Source organism: Lynx canadensis, chromosome F2 (assembly GCF_007474595.2).
Source record: "Lynx canadensis isolate LIC74 chromosome F2, mLynCan4.pri.v2, whole genome shotgun sequence".
NCBI classification, from domain to species: Eukaryota; Metazoa; Chordata; class Mammalia; order Carnivora; family Felidae; genus Lynx; species Lynx canadensis.
Window position 1 is genome coordinate 28,635,739 of NC_044320.2, and position 24,447 is coordinate 28,660,185.

General features: G+C 38.7%; 1 protein-coding gene across 3 annotated transcripts in view; it reads left to right on the forward strand.

Moving 5' to 3' along the window:
* Window positions 1-24,447, forward strand: part of SYBU (syntabulin) — a 78,072-nt gene that overhangs the window by 17,404 nt on the left and 36,221 nt on the right. The window contains exons 1-2 of one of the 3 annotated variants that reach the window (XM_030304216.1): window positions 9,736-9,740; window positions 11,357-11,554. In XM_030304216.1, the coding sequence (XP_030160076.1) occupies window positions 11,485-11,554 (70 nt within the window). In that variant the 5' untranslated portion in view covers window positions 9,736-9,740; window positions 11,357-11,484. Of the gene's footprint in view, window positions 1-9,735; window positions 9,741-11,356; window positions 11,555-23,793; window positions 24,002-24,447 lie in introns of those variants that run through there. The other 2 variants (XM_030304214.1, XM_030304215.1) reach the window with 2 other exon arrangements.

Consider the following 24,447-nt stretch of genomic DNA (forward strand, 5'->3'; position numbering starts at 1 on the left):
CTTCCAGTTCATGGTTAGTTTGTACTTCAAATTTAACATATCAAAAACAGAATTCTTGGTTGCAGCACCTACATGCTTGTAAACCCATTTTTCTCCAACTCAGAAAAGACCACCATGGACCAGTTGCTTACACAAAAAAAACCTTGAAGAGGGGCACCTGGGTGACTCAGTCATTTGAGCATCCAACTCTTGATTTCAGCTCAGGTCATGATCCATGGGATCAAGCCCCATGTCAGGCTCTGCACTGAGCATGGAGTCTGCTTGAGATTCTCTCTCTCTCTCTCTCTCTCTCTCTCTCTCTCTCTCTCTCACTTTCTTTCTCTCTCTCTCTCTCTCTCACTTTGTTTCTGTGTCCCTCTGCCCCTCTCCCTAGTGCTCTCTCTCTGTCTCTAAAAAACAAAAACAAAAACAAAACACTTGAAGACATCCTCGATCCCTTCCTATTTTTCATTATTGTGAATCAAATGCTTCCAATTATTTTTCCAAAGTAAATCCCAAATCCATCTACTTTCTTCGATTTTTTCACAGCTACCACCTAGTCAAACCATTATCATCTCTGATTTCCACCATGTCAGGGGCTCCACATGTTTATATGCTTGGGCTCATTCATTCCTAAAGGGGCCACACTACATAGTGGTTAAAAAGGAGGCTCTGGAGCTAGCCTGTTTGGATTCATACCATGGCTCTACCACTTACTGACTACAACCTCAAGCAGGTGGCTTAAATTCTAGTGCTAGGTTTGTATGCCTTCTGCAAAGCAGGATGATATTAGTGCCTGTCTTGAAGGGTTATTAGGTTAACTTAATAAGACTTATTACAACGTGCCTGGTACTTAGTAGGCACTCAGTAAATATTAGCTAGATATATCATCACTAATACAGCCTGTTCTCCACAAACCAAATTGTTGTCATCTGCTTAATGCACTTTAAGGCTTCCATCGCACTTAACATAAACTTGGGATTCCTGGCCTATAATCTTGCACATGCTCTGGCTTCTGCCTCCCTCCAACCTCATCATTAGTCCTTCTCTCCCTATCACCCTTCCTGGCCTTCCTTCAGTTTCCTCAATATACCAAACTCCTTATTGCTCCCTCTACCTGGAATTCTTTTCCCTGCCTTTTCCATGATTAGTTCCTTCTCATGTGTTTGGTCTCAGCTCAAATTACCTCTTCAGGGCCTTCCATGACATCCTGTCTGATGAAATACTTCCCACCCCCCCACCTAGCTAGTCTATGTAATATCACCCAGTTTGTTTCATTAATAGTAAACACAATCAGATATCTTCTCTATGTATTTCTTTTTTTACTTGTTTATTAACTGTCTCTCTCCACCACTAGAATGTGAACTTCTTCAGGACAAGGCTCTTAGAGAGTCTTGATCATCATGACATCCTTAATATGTAGATGACTACCTGTCATGTAATAGGAAATCAGTAATTATTTGTGGAAGGAATGGATGGGTGGATGGATGGATGGATGGATGGTTAGTTGGATGGTTGAATGGATGGATGGATGGTATTCTTACACTTCAACATTGGCTGTTGGGTAGTGTCACACTGTGTAATACTGAAGCAATTAGTGTAAAGCCTTGTAGACTTGTGAATTCTCACTCCAAAAAATGCTAAAATTAGGTAAAGGAAAAGAAGTTTAAATTGTCCTGTTCAAATCTAGAAGCAAAATTCTCTGAATGGCAAGCATTATATGGTTACAGTGTTGAAGCAAGAATATTGGAAAACTAGAACCAGCTAGAACTCTTGCCTCGAATTTTTGTGGTCTGTTTATTATGGGATGGCTTCTTTCTAACAGCTTCCTTTGTCTGTTTTTAATTTGAGCATTCCCAGAATTGCTGCTGTTTCCTCTTGGAACAAACATAGGTAGAAAATTTTAGAAAGAAACTGGCTTGTGGTAGTGAAGAAAACATTTCAGAGTCAGGGAAACCTGAGTTTGAATCTTGAGTTAGTTACTTAGTTGTGTGACTGTGGAATTCTTAACCTCTCTGGGCCTCAGCTTTCCCACCTATGAAATATTATTAAAAATTAGTGTTACTTGATAGCTACTTAATAAGTATCACTTTTCTTATCTTACCTACATCCTTTCAGTGCATTTGAATGGTTTGTGGTAGGAATTTCACAAGGTTCAGATTAAGCATGAGTTTAAACTGTGACGTTTTATGTCTCCATCAGACTGTCTTAGGAAATGTTAGGATCTGGAACAGAAATAATACTAACACTTACAACAGTGTCCGGCACATAGATAGTAAATATTTGTTGAATGGATGAGTAAGTAGTCTGTAAATGCTTCAGTCATTCCTGAGAATCAACTAAATTCGCATGTAGTTTAATGTTTCCTTAGAACAACAATGATTTTTTTTCCTCCAAATTATTCAAATGAACACTGAAGAACATCAAACCATAACTGAATGTTTCAAGACGTCATGGCATAAAACCACGTTTTCCTCTGCCTGATGTTATTTTTAAGTACATCTTCTGGAATTGTTTAGTTCAGCATTTTGGGAAACAAATGAGCTCCAAGATCTAAATTCAAAAATGAACCAGAAGTTTCAGAAATGTTTCTTGGACTTTGAAGAAATATTTTGTTTGTAATCTTTATAACCTGTGTTTTACTTTTGTATGGAACTGGTGCAAGGATGAAGTAGTGACTTGGTCATCATAATTGCCACCAAAAGTTTGATGACATTGGTTGTTAGGCACTGTAGTTAAATCTCAGGAAATTATGTGATACACACACACACAATCTTAACTGGGCAAGCTTATTATTTTAAAATGTGGGTTTTATTAAAAAAATTTTTTTTTCAACGTTTTTTATTTATTTTGGGGACAGAGAGAGACAGAGCATGAACGGGGGAGGGGCAGAGAGAGAGGGAGACACAGAATCGGAAACAGGCTCCAGGCTCTGAGCCATCAGCCCAGAGCCTGACGCGGGGCTCGAACTCACAGACCGCGAGATCGTGACCTGGCTGAAGTCGGACGCTTAACCGACTGCGCCACCCAGGCGCCCCTAAAATGTGGGTTTTAAATGTATATATACTCGCTTTGCAAGAAATATTCATTGATTTCAAATTTTTATCAAAAAACCATTGCAAAGTAATATGGAAAGATAAATTTCCTTAAAAAATTAAATAATAATAATAATAATAAAGTTGGCATCTAACCTCCCATTGCCTCTTAAAATGAATTCCAGGGGTGCCTATGTGGCTCAGTCAGTTAAGTGCCCGACTCTTGATTTGGGCTCAGATCATGAATCTCATGATTCATGAATTCAAGCCCCAAGTCAGGCTCCGCACTCTCAGTGCGGAGCCTGCTTGGATTCTCGGTCTCACTCTCTTGCTGCCCCTCCCCCACTCACGATTTCTCTCTCTCTCTCTCTCTCTCTCTCTCTCTCTCAAAAATAAATAAAACATTAAAAAATTAATGAATTCTAGATGGATCAAATTTAAATGAAGAGTGAAACTATAAAAATCTAGAAGAAAATGTAAGTAAATGTTTAATTGATCTTGGAGTGAAGAAGGACATTCTAATCATTAAAGCATAGGAAGAAATCACAAAGGAAAATATGGAGAGATTTGACAACTAGAAGTAGAAGAAGGTTTGTATGTCAAAACATTGTAAATTAAGGGGCGCCTGGGTGAGGCAGTCGGTTGGGCGTCAGTCTCTGGCTCAGGTCATGGTCTCACCATTGGTGCGTTCAGCCCTGCGTTGGGCTCTGTGCTGACTGACAGCTTGGAGCCTGGAGCCTGCTTTGGATTCTGTCTCCCTCTCTCTGCCCTTCCTCTGCCCGTGCTGTCTCTCTCTCTCTCTCTCTCTCTCTCTCTCAAAAATATTAAATTAAAAAAAAAAAAAAACACTGTAAATTAAAAACAAGCAAACTCAGTGAAACATAACAAAGGATTAGTGCCCTTCATATATATAAGGATTTCTTACAGATCAATAAGAAATCCATTATATTTTAGTGGAAAAATTGTCAAACTAACAGTTCATAGACTAAGTAAAAAGGTCCAGTGAACATATGAAAGACATTAAGCTTCACTAATAATTAAATATATGCAGCTAAAACATCAAAAATATGTTTTTCATTATTAATTTGGCAAAAATGCAAACAAATGGTATTCAATACTTGCAGGAATTTTATAAGTAGGACACTCTCATTCAATAATAATAGGAGTATAAGTTGTCTCAAACTTCTTTGAGGGCTTAGTAATTCCACTTTGGATATACATTCTATAAGACAATAAACAAATTTGACCAAAGATTTATTTTTAAAATGTGTTATTCAAAACAATGTCAACAGTAGTGACAAAATTAGAAACAACCTAAAATAACCCACAAGATGGAATTGACTTTTTAAAATGATATGTTTGTATCTATTTTAAATAATTACTCATTTAAAGTAAGTTTTTGAGAAATTAAATCAAATATTTTGGAACTTTAAAAAATTTTTTTTAACATTTTTTTATTTATTTTTGAGACAGAGAGAGACAAAGCATTAATGGCGGAGGGTCAGAGAGAGGGAGACACAGAATCTGAAACAGGCTCCAGGCTCTGAGCTGTCAGCACAGAGCCGACGCGGGGCTCGAACCCACGGACCGCGAGATCATGACCTGAGCCGAAGTCGGCCGCTTAACCGACTGAGCCACCCAGGTGCCCCAAGGAACTTTTAAAAACATACTCAGAAACAGAATATTACAGTGACCCCCATATACTGCTTACCTACTTTGACAAGATTAAGCAATAACAAGATATTGTCATATTTGCTACTTCTATTCCCTTTTTTCTTTTTTTACTTTGCTGAAGCATTTTAAAAAGCAAATCTCCAGGCCTCATGTCATTTCATTTCTACCTATACACCTCAGCAAGCATTTCTTTAAAAAATTGACATTTTCTTACCTAATCATAGTGCCATTTTCATTACTGCACAATTACCATAATTCCTTGGTATCATGGAGAATATTGAAATAGCTCCAGTTGTTTCAAAAGTGTCTGTTTGCTTCCTCATATCATTTAACCCAGAGGCCAAACAACTTTTTCTGTAAAGAACAAAATAGTAAATATTTACGACTTTGCTAGCCAGACAATCTGTGTCATAATTATTCAACTCTGCCATTGTAGCTGGAAAGCCACAGTAGACAATACCTAAAGGATTCCACATGGCTGTGTTCCAGTAACATTCTGTTTACAAAAGCAGGCAGCAAGCAGAATTTGCCTGCAGGTTGCAGCTTGCCAGCCCCTGTTTTAACTCATTACTCTTTGTTCTCCATATATTTTATAAGGTGGACATTAGCTTTAAACTTGGTTAGATTCAGGAGAAATTTTTGTGGCAAGAATACTTCATGGGGAAAGCTGTGTGTTTCATCTGGACATCCCATCAGAAGGTACATCATGTCTGTTATCCCACTACTGGTGATGCTAAGAATGGGTAGAGATGGGTAAGGTCTGATCTCTTCACTGGAAATTCTCTATCAGACTATTGTCTCATGTCTCATCTATTATGTGTGTTATCTAAATCAATTCTTTCATTAGAAACAATTACAAAATTGGGGCACCTGGGTGGCTCAGTCAATTAAGCATCTGACTCCTTGATTTTGGCTCATGCATGATCTCATGGTCTTGAGATCGAGCCCCACATTGGGCTCCACGCAAAATATGGAGCCTGATTGGAATTCTCTCTCTCTCCCTCTCTCTGCCCCTCTCCCCTGCATGCTCGCACTCTCTATCTCTCAAAATAAATAAATAAACATTTAAAAAATAGTTACAAAAAAGTAACTTTCTGTTATTCCATATATTTTCATTAACCAGATGCTTCTGTAAAGGAGAACGCTCCAATGTCAGTGAGGGATTTCAGTTATACTGAAATATAGTTTGTACAGGAACGGTTTTTCAATCAGGATATATGCTAGTTTTTTCTTTCCTTTTAATTGCCACAGTTTGATATAAAGAATTGGTCCCTAGATCACTGCCAATGATTTCCAGTGTGTTGGCATTCTTTTAGGTGAAAAGGGTCCTTCTTTCTCTCTGTAGTTTCCTATTTTTATGACTCTGAGCTCACAGAATTTTTTTGTGTATCCAGTGGTTATCAGTCAGCTGGCATTAATTATGTATTCTTTCTGATGCTCAAATTGTCCCATCTTTGGCCAATGTGGACCCTTTTGTGTTGGCTCCTGTCAGTCTTTAATAGCTTCTTTCTTTATAGCCTAACAGGTTCCTGGGGAAAGTATTCAGTAACAGAGTAATGGAACTGTTTATACTATATATGTTGAAACAGAGCTTTAAAAAGCAAGAGAGAAAGTAAACCATATGCATAATTAAAAGATGAATAAGAAATATGCAAAATTGTTAAATATTTTTCCTGTTATAGGAAACTATTGTCTGTTTATTTTCTCTTTTTACTTCTTTGTACTCTTCTGTACTCTATCTAGATCCTCTGCATTAAGAATTATTACTTTTATGATTTTAAGGATTAAGTTAGGGGCACTTGGATGGCTTAGTCAGTTAAGTATCTGACTTTGGCTCAGGTCATGATCTCACCATTTGTGGGTTCAAGCCCCACATCGGGCTCTGTGCTGACAGCCTGGAGTTGCCTCGGATTCTGTGTCTCCCTGTCTCTCTGCCTTTCTGCTTGTGCTCTGTCTCCTCTCTCTCTCTCTCAATAATAAACATTAAAATAAATAATAAATAAATAGTAAGTTAAAATTTTAACAACCCCAACAGATTTCCTTTAACTTAGCAAGTTCCTTTAATGCATTTAAAATAAGATACAAATTATTTTAATATATATATATATATATTTAAGTTTATTTATTTATTTTTGAGAGAGAGAGCACTAGCAGAGAGAGAGAGGGAAAGAGAGACTCTCAAGCAGTCTCTGCACTGTTAGCGCAGAGCCTGATGCAAGGCTCGATCCCATAAACTGTGAGATCGTGACCTGACCCAAAATCAAGAGTCGGATGCGTAACCAACTGAGCCACCCAGGTGCCCCAAGATACAAATTATTTTAAAATACACTTATATACACATTTTTTCAGAATTATAATTGTACAATTATTAACTATGTCCCATATTCTTAAAGAGCTTGTAATGTAAAAAGAGGAAAAATAGATTAAAGAACATTTTTTTAAAACAATCCCCAGGCTACAAAATTATAATAATTTTGTCTCATCTGTCTTTATAGACCTCAACATTTTTTTTCCTTAACAACAATTTGGAAACTATTTAGTAGGTCTGTTTCTTTACAGGACTTTAGATAGGCCATAGCTTGTGGAACTTCCTGGATCTATGAGTATTCTTTCTTTATCCTTAATCCTGTGTGCTGACAGATTCAGAGCAAATGAACAAGAACAAAATAACCTATTCCTTAATATAAATCAAGGAGGAAATGTAAATTAGTCTCCTTCATTATAGATGGTGATCAAAAGCCTTGATAAGAGTCACCTTTACCCCTGCTCCACCAGGGACCATCCTGGGCCTATTTAAGTGGGATTTAAAATTATTTACCTCAGAAGGAAGTTATCCTGTATTTTCAAATGGATCACAATGTGTAAAACATGAAACTTGGTCTTGCTGCATGTTTTTTTTTTAATGAAGTTATACTTACTGTGAATAATAAAGAAGTGTAAAAGCTCAATTGTGTAAGCGCTGAGGTAGAGGTGTGTGTGTGTGTGTGTGTGTGTGTGTGTGTGTGTGTGTGTTTTAAAAGAAAAACTTCTCCCTCTCCAATAGACTGACAGTCTTCCACATGCTTTTCCTAAAGCCTTTCAGGAAAGGTTCCCTATGCCAAAGCCAGGCTGAAATGTTCTTGTTTTTCTCAGACATTTTTCTGGAAATTTGAAACACTCCACACTTTTTGGGTAGATCATTCAGGATTTCAGTCATTTCCTGCCCTGAAATAGTTTCCTCATGGCATCGTCTTAGAAATTTTTGTCATTGATAATTTCTTTATACTAACATAACCAAAAAAGCCATAATTATAAATTCTGTGGTTATAAATCTATGGATTCCACAGGACAAATTCAGCTAGTAGCAGCAGGAAACAGAAGGCGTACTCAAAGGATTTAACTGAAGTGGGTTTAATAAATAAATCTCTTTAAGTATGTGCTTGATCCACATGTAGTTTGGCACATAGTAAGATTAGACATGAATAACCAAAAAGCATCAACTTGGCTGCAGTCTTCTTAGAATCTTACAGTAAATGTGAAGGGAGAATATTTTACATAGAATTTTGGAAAGGAGTATCATCTTTATCTGGACTGGTAGTCTGCCTCCAACTGAAACCATGATGTTAAAAAGGAGGAGGAGGAAGAGCAAGGAAGGGGAGGGAAAGGGGGAAAGGAATCTTAAGCAAGCCTTGTTGAAAAAATAACGACTTTTTCAGTGCTACCAGAGGAAAATACCTCAGGTGCCTCAGGTTACCAGATGACTCCCTGGTACAGGGGCCTCTGTTGCCTTTGCTAGGGTCTTACTTTGCATGACTTAAAGTTTATTCTCTCTAGTAGGAAATTTAATGGCCTTGCCCTGTCTAAAACCAGATACCTTTGTTAGTATTGATCCCATCAGACAAAACAGGTGAATACCCCCAAACTTCTCTGATAACTCACCGACTTTCTTGAGTATGGATTTGCTTTAACAAACTTGCCAATTTACAGGAACTATGTATTGTAAGTGATATTTACCCAATCCCTTTCGCTTATTTATAAGCTCCATCAGTGTGGGGGCTGGGTATAATGCCTGTGGGCTGGTTCAGTGCCAAGACCTGATATATATATATGTATATATTTGTTTAACCGATGAAAGATCATGTCTATTGTTTCCCCCTCAAGATGAAGGGCAGTACTAGACAGTTAAGAGATGTGGGTGAACACCAGTTTATGTAGTGATTCAGATGCTGTATGTAGTACCTACGTCAGATTTATTTAAGTATTCATCTTCTAAATCCCTTCTCCTGGAGATACTAGCTGTAAATATAGGTGAAGCACACATTCCATGTACTTCTGCCTTCCCTAAACTGCCACTTTTCTATATAATTTCAGGTCCCAATTTTTCACCAGACCTAGCACTTAATCCTTAACATTGTTAGTACTGAAAACATGGTTTATACATATTCCTGGCAAAATGATAATAGAACCAACAAAACACATTTGCTTTCTATCTATTTAAATTATAATTTTGACAGTGTTTCTCAATACTGGACATTGTTGGACTTTGTTCCCTTGAGTCTGAGAGTTTTCAAGAAAAATTACATTTTAGGGTAGAGAATTTGAAGCATGGATTTCTATTTGGGCCATCTTTCTTTCCAAAGAAGTAATTTATGGAAGTGACTCATAAGGAAATAATTTTAAAGGCAGTGGGTATTTTTGAATGATTAGACCTCATTTGCTTGGGTTTATCTGTTTTGGGATCGGAGGAATCAAGAACAGAGGACCTCCTGAGGCAATGTACAGACCTGTTGAGCCTTGTAAAATTGCTGGAATCTGTCTGAGTAATTAGCAGCTTTGCACCTTTAGAGGGAAACTAGGATTTCTTTGGGTTGAAGCATGAGGCATGCAAATGTAAGAGAAAGGCAGGGACAATACTTGATGAAATAGTCCAGAGGTAGCAGCCCAGAGGGGTTCTCATCACTGTAATTCAGGGCCAAAATTTCTTCTGGAGTTTGGTAAGAACTGGCATTTTTAAAAGAGCAGCCAAGGGGTGCCTGGGTGGCTTGGTCGGTTAAGCGTCCGACTTCGGCTCAGGTCATAATCTCGCGGTCCATGAGTTCGAGCCCCGCGTCGAGCTCTGTGCTGACAGCTCAGAGCCTGGAGCCTGTTTCAGATTCTGTGTCTCCCTCTCTCTCTGCTCCTCCCTTGTTCATGCTCTGTCTCTGTCTCAAAAATAAATAAACGTTAAAAAAAATTTTTTTTAAATAAAATAAAATGAAATAAAATAAAAGAGCAGCCAAGGCAGAAGGCATGAACAGTGCACTAAAAACCATCCACTTCCAAGAATGGACCATTGAGGTCCTGTATGTACTAGTATGTCCAAAAGTAAAAAGAAAAAAAGGATATTAGGAGAAACAAATCATTTTACCAGTGCCAAGTTCACTTTGTTCCAGAAACTAGGATATTTCTTAATATCAGTTTCATAAAAACTGAAATAAAAGCCAAAAATGAAACAATGGCAATTACTTTTTATATGGATTCTAGTCATCTTATTTCAGGCAACGAGTATATTTTATTCATGCCTAGTTCTCTTTCAGTCTTTATTAAAAAAGCTATGGAGTTTAAGATGGTCTTTCATGGGGAGCAAATTATTTTAATTCTTTTAATATTCATAAAAATGTAATAGTTCTAAAGTTTAGTACTAAAAGTCTTTATTCATTTTTTTCTCTTATGAGTTACCAAAGTAACACTGCCATCAAAATATTTCTGTATAATGAAGAATTATTTAGTAATGAATATTTACCACTAATTGACTATTTTGATTTGACATACTTTTAAATAATATTGATTTACTTTAAATTCCCATACAGTTCTCATCATCAAAGTATAAATGAATTAACCAACCACGATGAATATTTAATAAGTATGGAAAGCATTTATAGGAGCCAGCTATGACTTTCCTGTTTGCTTAATAAGCATCCACACAGGTCATTTCATATCATACATGGTAGCTTATAATGATGATCATAGTTATAATCTATAACTTGAAAGTTAAGGGAAAGTTTCTAATTGAATATTATTTTCATTTTACCAGTTTAGCACAGACAGCAAGATATTGGATTAATATATTTTGGGTGGGTATGTATGGTAATAAAACAGGATCACTTTTTTCTGCTCCCTTGAACTCCAAAAGCCAACTCTGTTACCTCTCAAACTCTATTGACCAGTTGATAAGCCAAGTAATCGAAAACTGGATGTGGTCAGTGATATTCAAGTAACGTTTTTTTCCTAACACAAACACCTCTGAAGAGTTCACACTAATGCCCCCAAGTTGCTATGTGAACTTTTTATTACTAACTGCATGAAAAAATCTATAGACAGTTTTGACCCAAAAGGATACTACCTAAAGTGTTAAAACAGACAAATCTTTACATGTTGACAACATGAATGTTACAGGAATATTTGTGGTCCAAAAAGCTTAGAAGATTTTGCCTTAAAATATGTTCTGTGATAGCTGATATTTTCTTTGTTAACACAATTGGCCAAAATATGGAAAATAAAAGGAGAGGCATCCCCAGGCATTAACCCAGAGCCTCCTGAGCCGTGCACGTGTTTGTGAGTGCACGTGTACATGGCTCACTGCATGGCTTCTCTTTGCCATCATTGATTTCCTCCTCCTCATTAAACACTTATTGATTCCTGTCTTCCAGATGACACAGGCTGTCCCAGTAGCCAGTCAGTGTCTCCTGTGAAGACACCCTCGGATACCGGAAACAGCCCTGTTGGCTTTTGCCCTGGAAGTGATGAAGACTTTTCCAGAAAGAAATGCACAGTTGGAATGGTTAGTGAAGGAAGCATCCAGTCATCTCGATATAAGAAGGAACCAAAGTCAGGCCTTGTAAAGCCAGGTAAATGCACTCACTTACTTTTAATGTTTTTCTCAGAACAATATGACTGGGGTGATTTCACATTTGAAACAAAGCACTTGTAAGACAAAGAATACTATATTGGTGTTATACCCACTACCCAGAAACATCTCTCTTTTTTTTTTTTTTAAGGAAGTGGGCAGAGAGTGGAATATTTTGTGTACTTATTGTTAATAATTGAGTAAGTATAGGGACATGTGTGCATTATATAGACATAGAAAAAAGAGCAAAGTTGGAGAAATGTAAACTGGATGGTCTAACACATTTATACTATGTAATTCTAGCAGAAATTATACGATGAAATTACTTGGAACCACCTAAAGTGCCTACAGATTATGAAAAGAACAGGTTATCTCAATGCAGATCTGTAGGGCTGGGCATACTTACTGGCCTAGTTATTTTATTTACTTTTAAAAAATTAAATATGAATATGATGTTATATGTATACATATAGATGTTCAATATTGTAAAATATGAGATGAAATGGAGATTTTTATTACAATGGGTGAGACACCATGAACACCAGAAAATGTCAGTTCTCAGAATTTGCAATATATAAATAAATATTTTACATCCCAGAAATATATACATTATATGAATAAGTACAGTTTTAGTAAAACTAAAGTTATAACTTTAAAGTAAAAATCTCTGAGCGTTGGCATTGAGAGCTGCCATATTGCGTTATTTTCTTGGATACCCACAGTGAATGCTGTACGTATTTATGAGACTGAAAAGACAGATTAATGACTTATAGGAGTCCTCATTCTTTACATTTGTCTTCTCATTTTTGTTTGGTGATGGCATTATTGTGCAAGGAGCTATAGACAGCTTTATTTCATTGGAGCCAAGGCTTGGTCCTGTGTCCTCTTCCATCTCTGTCTGCTTTTGTTCTTCCTGAATAACTGATTTGCTCAGCACATCTTAATGGGTTATTCTTCATCTTGCGTTTGGTCAACCAAAAACAATGTTGTTTAGTCTCAGAATACAACTTAAACGGTGTGAAAAAGAAATCCCCTTTCTTAGGCTCTTGATAAATGGTGGTCATGATGAGTTTGTTAATAGTCCTTTGCTTTGAAATAATATGAAAAAGAAAGGGGGAAGTCAGAATATAAAAGGGAAAGATGGTTATTGTAGAAAAAGTGTTGGATACCTTCAATACTTAAGACAGAGACAATGAGTTAAAAGAATGTGATGTGATTAGAGCCAGCAAATAAACCATTATCTTGTGTACCCAAGGACAGGAACTACCCCCCTCCCTCCTCCAGCTCAGTGGTTCTTTTTAAAATTGAGATATAATTCACGTACCATAGTATTCACCCTTTTAAAGTATACAGTTAACTGGTTTGTAGTTTATTCAAAAAGTTATGCAAATATCACCACTATCAAATTTCAGAACATTTTTATCATCTCCCAAAAGAAACCTCCTACCCATTAGCAACTACTCTCTGCTCTCCCTTTTCCCCAGCCCCTGGCAACCACTAACTTACTCTGTCTCTGTGGGCCTGCCCATTCTGGACATCTTATATAAGTGGAATCACACAGTACATGGCCTTTTGTATTTGGCTGCTTTCGCTTAGCATAATGTTTCACAGTTCATCAATGTAGCATGCATTAGTATTTCACTCATTTTTGTGGCTCAGTAATATCCCATTGTATAGTTATACCACAGTTTTAAGTGGACTTTTTTTGGAGCAATTTTAGGTTTACAGAAAAACTGAATGGAGGGTACAGAGTTCCCATCTACCTCTTCACACCTGCCACCTCCAGCTTTTTCTTTATTAAAGTCTTGCTTGGTATGGTTATACATTTTGTTTATCCATTCACAGGTGATGGACATTTGCATAGTTTCTGGTTCTTGGCTATTATATAAATGCTATGAACATTCATGTAACAGTTTTTCATGAATATGCTTTCGGTTCTTTTGGGTATGTACCTAGGAAAGAAATTGCTGAGTCATCTGGTAACCATATTTAACAGTTTGAGGAATGCCAAAGTTTTCCAAAATGACTGCACCATTTTACATCCCCACTAGCAATGTATGAGGGTTCCAGTCTCGCCACATCTTTGTTGACAGTTGTGACTGTCTGTCTTTTTTATTATACCCATTCTAGTGAGTGTGAAGTGGTATTTCATAGTGCTTTTGATTTACGTGGCTAATGACTATGAGCGTCTTTTCATGTGCTTATTGGCTATTTGTATATGTTCTTTGGAAATATCTTCTCAGTTTTCTTTTAACCAGGGAGTACCCACCCAGTAGAATCTATTTCTCTAACATATGGGATGTAAGCTTAAGAGCAGGAGCCTTGTCATCCTCTTTTTATATTCCTAACACAGAGTCCGGTGAATAGTGGGGGCTCAACAGCAAAGGTAGGCTGTGGAATTGAAAAGATAAAATGGTGCAGGAAAGAATGCCAGCTGCGTGAATTGAAAAAACAAAAACAAAACAGTGATTTCACTGTGCAGGCATTGTATGCAACGTGTGCAGGGTTTGGATGCAACGTGAAATTATTTCATTTTGGTTTCCCATCCCCCCCCCACCTCTCCTCATTCCAAAAACATTTTATAGAGGTAACAATACAAGGAAAGAGTAACACAGGAGACAAGTATGGTGCAGCAAGAACAAACTAAGATTAAATGGGCGTTAAGATTATCATTCCTTGTTTCAATAATCGTAATAAGAATAATCATACGTTACCATAAGACTTAAATCCGTAAGTGTGTGTGCAGGATTCATACTGAGCAAGTCCTTAATCCTCCAGTAGTAGGTACCCACTTGCCCAAGACCAGCCACTTGCTTGCTGAGAATGTTTAAGGCCTTAGGTCATCCTGAAGAAAATGCATATAATTAAGAAAAAGAAATAAAGGGAGGGAAGGAAGGAGGAGGAGGGAAGGAAGGAAGGAAGGAGGGAAGGAAGGAAGGAAAGAAAGAAAGATAAAAGGAAGAAAACAAGAACAGTCTTCATGTTGTTTTGTTCATGGATCCTTTGGGAATCATGAGGGCTATGAACCTATACTCCAGAAAAATACCCATATGCACAAAATATCACTTCCTATTTCTGAGGTTTCTTAGACCTCCTTTATTAGAAATTATGAATCCTGGTGTAATGACCCTTGCCCAGAGGCAGAGCCCGAAACACCACTTTTGTCAAAAAACAACTTTTGTCACCAGAATTCTGATTTACTTGCTCATAGGCATTCATATCACCTAAACAATCTTTATCTTAACAATGTTTTTATTTATTTGCATTTAACCAAGGTCAGAAAGATCCCTAAAGCTTATTTCTTAGTTGCCTAAAATTCCTAATGTCATCAGCGAAAAAGTTGCTCAAGCCTTTGAGTGGGACTCAGTTCTGTACAGTAAGCTCTTTGTAGAAAAATCTGCACCGTGACCTATAGTTCTCTGAACTTTCGGCAGAATAAACCTGTCGGTCTCATAAATATGAAGAGAGGAAATCCTGGAAACGAGGCCCCTGGATGACTCCACAATTTATAAAATGCAGAGACCTCATCTGTTAAACCACAAGAAGATTCTGCTCTCAGGTTAAAACGTTCTGCCTCCTCCCTAACCCCAAGTGACAGTCTCCCCTCAGCTCAAACCCATCTTCAGCCCTTGGTGTGTGCTCTACTTTTTTAAAATAAATCAACTCATTAGAACCAATACCAATTTATTAAAATAGCAAGCAATTAGTGTCTCTTCTACAGATGTTCCAGGACTCTTTAACATTAAATAACCCAGGCCCATTTAATTTTAGGTCCGTTGTTCTAGATTCTGGAAAACTGCTATTCACCTCCAAAAGGAGTTCTTGAAATGCCCCTTTAGTCATTTAGATAAAGAGCTAATAATGCTCACTGAGTATCCGATGCAGAAGGAGAAGGGAAATCTGTCACAGGATGCCGGGAAAGGCTTAGAAAGGTGAGCTGAGCAAGCCTGCACCTTGCCAGCTGGGCACCGTGGCACACACAGCATGAAAGCCCTTCCTTCCTCCAGGCAGGACCTGTTCAGGAACTTCTTGGAGGCAGTGAGCCTTCTGTCATTTTGGCTTCTATCACTTAATGCCTATGCACATTTAATTAAAAATTGCCACCAAAGACCAAAAGGAGATATCCCTATGGTCCAGTTGGATAATGGCTTTGCATTTTCATGGTTTCCTTTTATCTACAAGTCAGTTCAGCAAACATTCAAGACTGAATCCCCAGAGCCTAATGCAGTGCCTGTCTTTATAGGTAGGTGTCCAATAAATATTTAAACGAGAAATAGAGTGTACACTCTGTGCAAGGGATTATGTTTGGCATGGGAAGGGCGTCGGAGGGATGCAAAGAAGACCTCAGTGCCATCCCTGCTTTGTAACTGAAGACAGAATACCGTGTGATAAATCTGGCCCATAGTGCAGATCAGAAGGAAAGAAATGAAGGCATTTCGACTGGGGGCTCTGAGGAATCTGCCGTGGTAACAATTCTTCTCCCAGGTGCTCCTCTCAAGTTTGGTTTGCAGAAAAAGAGAAGAGAGGGAAAACAAACCACCAGAGACTCTTAACAACAGAGAACAAACAAGGTTGATGGAAGGAGGTGGGTGGGGGACAAGCTAGATGGGTGATGGACCCTTGTCCATGAGCACAGGGTGTTGTAAGTGAGGAATCACTAAATTCTACTTCTGAAACCAGTATTGCACTGTATGTTAACTAACTAAAATATTTTAAAAAGTAAATTAATTTAAAAAAAAGTTTGGTTTGCAGTTTTCCTGATGACTTTTACCCAGAAAGGCAAGGCCTAATGGGATTAAACAACATTCCTGGGCCTCCTATAATGCTGGATTTGCTACTTGGTCTATCTTAGTTTGAGAAAGAAAAAGACCTTGGTGTCATTATTCTACAAAAAGAAATACTAAATCCTTTCCCCACAAGGCTTGATGGAGAGCTGGGGAAACAATTACAAGATTTAAACAAATAATTGGAAGACAAGGAAGGAGAAAAAAAAACACACCTGCTGATTGAGGAGACAGATAAAAAGCAAATGGTTAGGGTCACAATAATTTAAAAGAAATCCACATTTAGAAACTGAAATGTTGAAATCTGCATTTGAAAGATGTCACTGTGCTCCATCAGCATTCAAACTAAAGCAGTATTCCCTTGTCATCTGACACCACCCGGGCTATGGAAATTGGAGACCTGGCCAGATGAACTATAATAACCTCACAACAATAACAGAGGCTTGGTTACTTTAAAAAGACTATTTCCCACATTCAGAGGCAGATGCTAGAAAACTCAGAAGGCACCAGCTAGGTTAGCAATTAATCAACACTGGTTCCCTCAGTAGATGGAGGCTGTTTCTCATACAGCTGATAGCTACAGATGTTCCTGTGCTTATCAGTAGCATGCCTTCACTTCAAAGTTAGTTCTGTGAAATAAAGGAGAGCTAGACAACTTACCTGGGGCAGGCCATCCTGATAATAACTTGAGCTGCCTGGAGGGGAGTTGAGAGCTTGAGAATGTCAACATGTGCTGCTGCCCCCTAGGTTATGCAGCTTGACTTGGCTTGGGAAAAAGAAAGTGTGAGTCGGGGTTGGGAGCACTTTCTGACCACCAGACTCGGGTGTCCAACATACTAGGTTCAAATTTTCATACCACCACTTTATCGCTGTGTGGTCTTCAGCTACTTTTATCTCCCTAAAGCCTTGTTTTCAGCATCTGTAAAATGGATTCTTTCGAAGATTCAATAGACTAATGAATGTAAAGTGCCCAACATTGGACCCTCCACAAAATAATTCCTCAAGTGCATGTTCATAGTGGTCATTTGTAGCTACCATAGGTGACACAAATTCTGTGCACGTTCCTTTACAAGAAAACTCTTTAAAACTCTCACCCCACAGGGGCTCCCGGGTGCCTCAGTCAGTTAGGTATCCAACTTCAGCCCAGGTTGTGATCTGGCAGTTTGTGGGTTCAAGCCCCGCATTGGGCTCTGTGCTGACAGCTCAGAGCCTGGAGCCTGCTTCGGATTCTGTGTCCCCCTGTCTCTGTCCCTTCCCCGCTTGCACTCTGTGTCTCTTTGTCTCTCTATCTATCTCTCTCTCTCAAAAATAAATAAACATTAAAAAAAAAAAAAACTCTCACCACACAGAACTTGTGTTTATTTGAAACCCCACTCTAGCATGTCATGGGATCCTAGTTTACATAAAATGGGAGCAGTGTTTGTCACAGGAGAACACTGGCAACAGTGTGAATTGACAGCTGATGCCTTGACAATGAGGAAGGAGATGGGAAAATATGAAAGAGCAGACAAAAGACCACTAAAAAGCACAGTGGCCTCTTAAATGTAAGTGCTTTGTAGCACTTTGTACAGTAATTAATGTTGTAGAAACAGACTGAGTCATTGTGATGGTGGAGTTGGCAGAAAATGATGTGTGTGAGGGCAGAAAAATGTCCTAAGCATTTTAGAAATATTTTCATAGAGTGGAAAAAATTAAAATTTTAGAGCTAAAAGATTTTGGTTCTACGGAAACTTTCAGCATTCTTGGCAAGGCATGATTTTTCTAACAGCTTACAGTTACAATCAAAGGTCTTGCAGCAGTAAGGCTGTGATCTATTTTAGATACTGAAGACCTCATGAAAATATCTGGAAGATATATTAGATGGAACTGTGGGCTTGGATAACACTCTGAAATTGGATTTAAAAATTTTTTAGCTAGGGGTGCCTGGATGGCTCTGCCAGTAGAGCATGCGACTCTTGATCTTAGGGTTGTGAGTTTGAGCCCAACATGGGTGTAGAGATTACTTAAAAAATTAAATTACTTTAGAAAAAAAACTTTAAAGAGTACTTAAAAAATTAAATTACTTGAAAAAAAAAACCACTTTGGATGGAGGCACCTGGGTGACTCGGTTGAGTGTCCAACTCTTGATTTCAGCTTAGGTCATGATCCCCGGGTTGTGGGATCGAACCCCATATCCAGTTCTGTGCTGTGCATAGAACCTGCTTAAGATTCTCCTCTCTCTCTCTCTCTCTCTCTCTCTCTCTCTCAACACCTGGATGGCTCAGTCAGTTAAGCATCAGACTTCAGCTCAGGTCGTGAACTCATGGTTCATGCGTTCGAGCTCCACATTGGGTGAGCCCTGTTTCTCTCTTTCTCCCTCTCTCTCCCTCTCTGCCCCCTTGTGAGATTCTTTCTCTCTCCCTCTCTCTTCTGCCCCTCTTCCCGACTCTCTGTCTAAATAAATAAATAAATAAATAAAATTAAAATAAAAACTGTTGAATTGCAATATGTTCCTCTAAAAATTTTTTTTAGCTAATATTTATCAAGCACTGATTATCCCAATCAAAATTCTAAGCACATTACTCATTTAATCCTAACATCAGTGGGAGAAAAGAATACCATTATCCCCTGTGTTACAGATGGAGAAACTGAGGCATAGAAAAGTTAAGTAACTCATTCAAGGTCACACAGCCTGTAAATAGACTGAAACAGGGCAGTCTTGGTACTAGTTTTTAACCATTGCCCTGCTTATAAGCTCTGCCTTCAAAGGAATAATTTTAATTGCAATAAGGGAGTGTGACAATTGAGAAAAATGTGTTGAATAAGACAGAAATTATTTTTCTTTAATGTCTGTAAAACCCTAAAAATTCTTATTAATTTTTATAAATTAGCTAATATAGTCCATATGTAGATTATGCTGGTTGTTGCCAATAACAAAATCAATGAACCTCAATATAGCTTCAATAAAGTCCACAGAGTTGAACACATAAGACTGTTTGGGTGCAGATCAATCAACTATGAGGATACGAACATCAAAGGAATGTTAAGATCTTCGGTGTTCTCCTCTTAATCATAAACTAGTCCTTTCCTGCTTGTCAAAATGTTTATTGTGCTACCCTGCATATCATGAATACTTTCCTAAGCAGAGGTCATTAGACTTTGTCAATTTAAACCAGAGCTTTTGCATTTATACGGAAATGAGCCTCTGAACCTTTCTTTCACCCCGAGAGCAAGAATGCTCACCCAGAATACAGCAGAGAACATGTTGTGGTAGACTATTGTTCAGTCTGTCACTTTTCCCCAGCAGACACCAGATCAGTAAAATAAAGCTGAAATGTGATGAGTGGACGGAAGTGTTTATCTTTGTGCAAGGTTACATATTCACTCCCATGCCTTCCTCCCATCTGTGCTTTTGAGGATGCACCCAATCAAGCTAATGGTGCCAAATGGTCCGGTAATGGTGTTCCCCTAAGAATTAGTGGATTGTAATCCCCTTCTTCCCAAAGGTGACTGCCATCCAAATCCTGGGTCTGCTAGCATTTATTGCATGTGTAGTGTTATGGCCACCAGTTTGGGGGCCTGCCAAATGCTTACTAAGTGCTCTAATGTGTTGAGAACGAAGCATTATTGGTTTCCCATACATAGCAGATGTTCCAGCAGACCACACACTCACTATTAAACATACTTATCGACTGCCAACAGAAGAGAAATAAACCTGGAACCTTATACATAAACGTGGAAACCAAGAGTTATAAATCATGCAGATCTATGCTTTAGATTAGACTTTTGTTTTTGTACTAACTGAGGAGAGTTTATCAAAGACACTGTCTGTGTGCAGAGGTGGGGGCATAATTAAGGGGATCCAATGAGGCATGGTGAAATACTTGGCCTTGTCAGCAGCTTGGAGTTATTTCTACATCCTGAAGGGCCCAGAAGAGGGCAGAGTTACTCAGAACCCAGAGAGAAAGAACTCTGAGGCTACTTGTGAGGCAACTGGACACGCGCTTCTGTGTAGGAATGAAACCCCTGATAGGAGAAGAGCCAGACAGTTAAATACCCTGATCTCACTGTCTCCTTTGTGGGTACAATTCGTTTTGTGGCATTTTGGTGTACAGCAGGGCTATAGACAAAAAGTTATAGGTTGAGAGGCACCTGGGTAGCTCAGTCGGTTAAGCGTCTGACTCTTGGTTTTGGCTCAGGTCATGATCTCACGACTTTGTGGGTTCAAGCCCCGCGTTGGGCTCTGTGCTGGCAGCGTGGAGCCTGCTTGGGATTCTCTCTTTCTCTGTGCCTCCCCCACTTGCATTGTCTCTGTCTCCCACAAAATAAATAAATAAACATTATTTTTAAAAAAGAGAAAAAGAATATGTGTTGAACCACATAGTATGTTTGCTTGGGTAATTCACTGCGTTAACATTTTCTGCCACCTAAGCTTGTATCTGATAGCAGCCAAGGATGCAGGCCATGGTTTAAGTGAGGTAATGCCTCAGGAACCTGGCTGCATATACTTGGAGATGCATGGACTAGAATGTTTATGGCATAGCAGAAGCATGAGGTTCACGTCAGAGTCTAAAGAAAAGAAAGGGAACCCGCACTTCATCACATCTAAGAGGTTTCCGCTAAACCTAGGTTTGAATCCTGGCTGTACATTGACCAGCTTTCATGCAGCTGATATTTATTAAGCATTTAGTCTGTGCTGCTACCGTTGTTCTAGACAGTAAGGATAGAGGGAAGAAACAGACAAGATGCCTGTTCTCATGGAGTCTGCCTTTAACATGGGGAGATGGCTGATACACAAGCAGACAAACAAGATGAGTTCAGATAGTGACAAATGAAGCAAGGTAATTTATATAGACAGTGGCTGGGGATGAGGCAAGGGAGTGTCTGAGGAGATGACATTTGAGCTGAGAACTTAGCCATATCCCTTCATATTTAGGGACGTGTGGGGGTGGGGGTAAGGCAGTGAGTTAGGAAGGGAGAGAGTGGTGTCAGGTGAAGTCTGTATCATTTGATTACTGGGAAGCCATTGGAGGATTTCAAGAAGACAGACATAATTCAAGGTAAATGTTTGAGATCCTTTTGACTATTCTGTGGAGCTTGGATCATCAGGATGGGAAACTGGAAGAAGATGTACTTAAGTTTAGATGGCTTAGCCTAGGAAGGACGGTGGAAACAGAGAAAGATATAGGGATGCAGTGTATATGGCAGAATCAAAGGACTCGCATTTCCCTAATGAGAATTAAAAAATTTTATTTCACTTGCTAGCTCGAGTAAATCTTAGGAGATCTGAATGGAAGAGTCCATTTCTGATGGATTTTTTTATTCATTATTTTAGTTAAATATACTTATTTATACTGTACTATTAATTTAGAAACATTGGGGGGTGTTTTTGTTCACAGTTAATGTAAGATTTTTATTCAGTTTTTCTCATCCCTAGAGCTACTTTCCAACTCCTCTGACTTTTCTGGAACACATCATTTTCACTTCCACCCAATTTGTTTGATAGGAAGCAATTTTGAATCCACGTCTAGTGCTCTCATTGGACATTTTCTTTAAGACTGCAAGTACGATGAAGGTATCAGTGAAGTTACTGTAAAAAAGAGGTTATAAATACAAAGTTTAAATATAAAGATTAAATAAAATACAGAGGTTAAAACCAGACAGAAGTTTATTTGTCTCTTGCTAAACAAAACCTAGGTATTTGGGTGATCCCTAATCACCTGATCACCGAATCACAACCTATGTCAGGTTGGCTGTGACCTACTAGACAGAGGAAGGGGGAAAGGGACCGGGGGGCACTCAGTCACTTTAAGGTCAGGACACAGAAGTCATTTCCAATTATATCCCAGGACACTTGGTCAAACAGGCACCTGTTACTGTGGAAAAAGGGGAAAATGGAGGTAGACAACCTGCAAGCTGTCACAACATCCACTGTAGCATGAGGACAGCTGATTTTTCTGTTTTCCTGTAGATTTATACAAATACCCTTCATTATCCAAAGCTATTTGGTTCTTGAGTTCAGTTAGCAAGGGATATGGGTTTTTGTGATCTCTACAATTTAACCATTGACCATATTGCCATTTAAAAGGTTCTTTTAAAGGATGGGGGGAAATCACAGGAATAATTACATAATCTGTTTTTTTCATTTCTTAGCCTCCTTCATTTTAAACAAGCCCATCAGTTGACCTCCATAGGCAGCCCAAACTAGCACTGATTGAGGTCAATTCAGACTGATGTGTGTTTTTCAAACAGCACTTTTTGTTCAGAGAAGGTAATTATGAGCAAGAGCTCTATAATAAGAGGCTATGGAAAGACTCTAATATATGGGGTTTCTCCTTTTCTGAGAGATAATTGTGGGAGGAGGTTACCTTACCTTATATTTAGACAATGAATAGGGTGAACCAGGCCACTTGCAGACCTATGGAGAAAAGAAAGTCTTCTCTTTTTCTTTACAATATAGAGGAGTAATTAATACTTAGCTTTTGCAGGTTGCTGTGAGAATCGTAAAATGTATCGGGTATATAGCATATGCATACTGCACATCACTGAGAGGTCCACGTGCACATCTTGTATCTTTGCAAAAATCATTGTTAATGTCTGGCAGGAAGTTTTGTTTGTAGTGATGGTGTCTGCCGGCATGCTGTATGTGTTCAATATATTTATTGAACGTGTTGAATTATCTCTGTTATCACTGCTATTAAATAAGAAATGAGGCAAGTTTACAAAGAGCACAGCTTTAAAGGTAAACATGTGTATCATGTATCTTTGTAAAAACCAATGTCAGTATTTGGCAGGAAGCTGCATTTGTAGTGATGGTGTTTGCCTGGTACACAGTATGTGCTCAATAAATAATCACTGTCATTATTGTCATTAAATAAGAAATGGGGAAAGTTGACAACACAGTATTAAGGCATTGGAATGTCTACTCACCATCTCCTCTGCATTGGTCTGGTTTTATCACAGATAACTGTTTTGTAAGAATTATTCTGATATAATGGAGGGCTTTGGTGAAAGTTTAATAAACATGTCTACTCTAAGCAAATCCATTTGGAAGGACTATGCCCAGGGAGTCCTCGATTCCTTTCCTCCCTTCAGAACAACAGATCTCTCCTGTTCCTCTCTCTTGGGCAGCTCTGTGAAGTGCCTTGCATATTTAAATAGCTGGAATTCATGGAGTACAACAAGCATTTTTTCCCCAAGCTTCACATTCTTGCCATTAAATTTAGGAATGTGTGGGGTTTTGATGCAATTTCTTCCTTGCCCATTGGGATACAGTCATTGTAGAAAGACTAAGCGTTTTGCTCCAACATTGTCAAAAGATCAGCCCTGACTTGTGCAGGCATTTCCTTCTATTTGACAATTTGGTATTTCTTTAAATGCTTTGTGTCCATTCACGAGGGCGATGGTTTCATTTGAAATGCTGCAGTCACCAGGGAGAAGCTCCTCTTCCCTGATAGGCCAGCCATCTCTCTGCCTCCTGTTGCTATGGTGCCCAGCAGAGGAACTTCCTTGCCCTGCACATGGAGGAGGCTCTGTCTCCATGGATACCCCACTCTAAGACTGTACTCCATGGAGAGATGAGCTGCTCACACTGTATTTCTGCACGAGACATACCCCAGCCTGTGGCAGGAGGCTGTTTGCAGAGGCAGTGTTTGCCATGAAAGTCTACGGAGCTTACCTTCTAAGTAAGTAGTATTAGTCACAGTAAGTAAATAATTATATTGGATCACAGAGGATATGCTCTTTGTGTATGTCTGTGTGTGTAAAGTTAGTTGTGGTAGGCGAAAAATGTAGTCTAAAAGCAAATTTCAACTCTGCCTCTCAGATGTTCTGAATGCAGAGTCTATAACTAAACTTTTAAAAATACACACATATATTGTTTTAAATACCCCTTGTCATCTGTGAGTCTGTTTGTGGAATTCAAAGCCAACGCAATGAAGATAGATTGACCATGGACATTTACATTTTAGAACGCTCTTCTAAGTCTGAGCATCGCATGCTGCATTTGTAAATGCAAAGCCTGGCCTTCCCCAGCGGTGAGCTCTGGGAATAGTTGAGCACAACCACAATTAATGCTAATTGGCACTGCGCATAGTTGCAGTGGGCCTCTGTGTAGGCTGAGACGCAGTGT